General features: G+C 44.5%; 1 protein-coding gene across 6 annotated transcripts in view; it reads left to right on the forward strand.

Moving 5' to 3' along the window:
• The window catches only part of LOC143302174 (rap guanine nucleotide exchange factor 4-like), a 213,202-nt gene that overhangs the window by 62,025 nt on the left and 148,677 nt on the right, over nucleotides 1-2,500 (forward strand). For all 6 annotated transcript variants that reach the window (XM_076616725.1, XM_076616750.1, XM_076616717.1 and 3 more), the window contains exon 3: nucleotides 134-276. In XM_076616725.1, the coding sequence (XP_076472840.1) occupies nucleotides 134-276 (143 nt within the window). The remainder of the gene's footprint in view (nucleotides 1-133; nucleotides 277-2,500) is intronic.

A 2,500-nucleotide genomic window follows, 5' to 3' on the forward strand; every position in this document is an offset into this window, starting at 1 on the left:
CTCTCCCTGGGGAGAGCAGCCCGAATTTCACACAGAGAAATCTGCTGTGATAAAAAAATAAGAGAGAAATAAAATACAAATACTAGAAGTACCTGCATATTCTTTGTTTCTCTGTGTGTGTGGTGGCGGACAGACCTAGTGAGCGGACAGCAGAGGACCTGGACGTGATCTACAACCAGCTGAAGGAACTGAAGGTGCTGGAGAAGTTCCACCCCCTCCTCCTGCAGCAGCTCTGCTACTATGGCTACTACGAGTGTCTGGAGAAAGGGGTCACGTGTAAGTGGTTGCCACGGACGGTGGTGTTGGGTGTCGGTGATGGTTGTTGGTGTTGGTTATTGTCAGTGATGTTGTTGTTGTTCTTGTGTTGATTGATGGGGCGTTGTAAGGTTGTTGCTGGTTGTTGTTATTGTTGTCGATGTTTGTGCCATTGATAATGTTGTTGGTTGTCGATGGATGTTGTTGTTGCCGCTCTTTTGTTGTTGTTGTTGTTGTTATTATTGTTGCTGTTTGTTTGTGTTGTCATGCTCTCGTTGTTGTTGTTGTTGTTGTTGTTGTTGTGTTCTTGTTGTCGTCGTTGTTGTTGTTATCGTCGTCGTCGTGCTTTTATTGTTGTTGTTGTTTTCTTTGTTGTTGATGGTGTGTCGTTGTTGTTGCTGTCTTCTTGTTATCCTGTTTGTTTCTATATGTCTTTCTCGTGTCGCTGTCTTTGTTTCTGTTGTCTCCCATACACACACACTCGCGCGCGCAAATACATATTTACTCACGTGCGCACGATGCACGCCCGTACGCTTCCACTCTCCCTCTCATACACACTTTCCCCCTTTCTTTCCTCCCCACTCTTCCCCCCTCTCTCTCTTTCTCTCTCATTTCTCTCCCTCTCTCTTTCTGTCCTTTTCTGCCCCGCTGTCCACCCTCCCCATCATCATTGTCCACATGTCTCTCCTTTATTTCCTGACCCCTCCGATTGCTTTTTTCTCTGTCTCCTTCCAGTCTCCCGGCTGCCAATTTGTGTGTGTGTGTGTGTGTGTGTGTGTGTGTGTGTGTGTGTGTGTGTGTGTGTGTGTGTGTGTGTGTGATTGTTTGCTTGCGCGTGTACATGTGTGTGTGTGTGTGTGTGTGTGTGTGTGTGTGTGTGTGTGTGTGTGTGTGTGTGTGATTATATGCTTTTCATAAGTGTGTGGGTGTGTTTGTGTGAGTGTGCTTGTACAACCGTTTGGTGTGCGTGTGTGCATGCGTGGGCGCGTGTAGGGGTGCGCGCTCGCGACCGACGTTGAGGGATTCCGATATAATGGCCGTGTGTTTAATTAACATGAAGACCCCGAGGCGAAACGTAGAACTCAATGTGGGTGATTTTCACAGAAGTTTCATATACTCCCTTCGGTTCAGTGGTACATACACGTTGCCTGTAGGGCATGGATGCCAGACAGATGTTCCTTGAAAGCGAGACAGAGATAATTAGTCTGAAGTCAGTCGATACATCTTCGATAGAAATGAACGTCGTTTTCGGGGAAGGTTATTTTGACAGCTCTATGTTCTTTAGTTTAGCGTCTTTTCACTGTCAGTGATATTAGGCAGCTCTATATGTGTGTGTTTGTGTGTCTGTGTGTGGGCGTGCGCACGTACGCATTCGTGCGCGTGCTTGTATATTATGTATTTGAAAACTTCAGAACATAAGCGTCTGTGTCTGTAAAGTTTATTCCTCAGCAACAGCAACAAGAAAAACAATATGATGAGCTTGAAGAATATCACATTAGTCTTTGTACGTAAAGACCTAAAACAACGAATAAACAGCCAAACGATGAATTCCCAGCAACAGAAGATTCAACGTGAAAATCATTCTGCATCAACGTTTTGAAGAGGGGATGGATATCAGCTCCCCGTTTTGATATTCAATCAGTATCGAAATATAATCGTCAGTAAAGAACAAGGGAAGTTCATTCTCGTTACAAATAACAAGTTGTTGGACCCACGACAATTTTACCATTTCAGACCATTGATTTATTTATCAAACAAGAAATGAATAAATACTTTTCTAGTTTTCCCAATCAACTGACTCCTTTTGGTTCATTTATTCATCTACATGAATTTTACAACTTCCATCACACTGTTATCGTCCTGCAACAAAATGCTTCAGTTTCAGTTTCTGAGGTTTGGGTTCGAATCCCGCTTTCGCCCTTTCTCTTAGGTTTGACTGTGAACTCACATTGAGCGCCTGGGCATCCGGATGAGACAATAAACCGAGGTCCCGTGTGCAACACGCTCTTTGCGCACTGATAAAGAAGCTATGGCAACGAGAATGTTGTCCTCTGGCAAACTTTAATTGAAGAAAACCACTCTGATAGGTACAGAAATAATATGCAGTGCTTTCAAGGCCTCACAAAGTGCATTGGGTTATGCTGCTAGTCAGGCATCTGCCCAGCAGAAGTGGTGTAGAGTATATGGATTTGTTCGAACGCAGTGACACCTCCTTGGGAAACTGAAACAAAACGCCCCCAGGGAG

Source organism: Babylonia areolata, chromosome 2 (assembly GCF_041734735.1).
Source record: "Babylonia areolata isolate BAREFJ2019XMU chromosome 2, ASM4173473v1, whole genome shotgun sequence".
In the NCBI taxonomy this organism is placed as follows: Eukaryota; Metazoa; Mollusca; class Gastropoda; order Neogastropoda; family Buccinidae; genus Babylonia; species Babylonia areolata.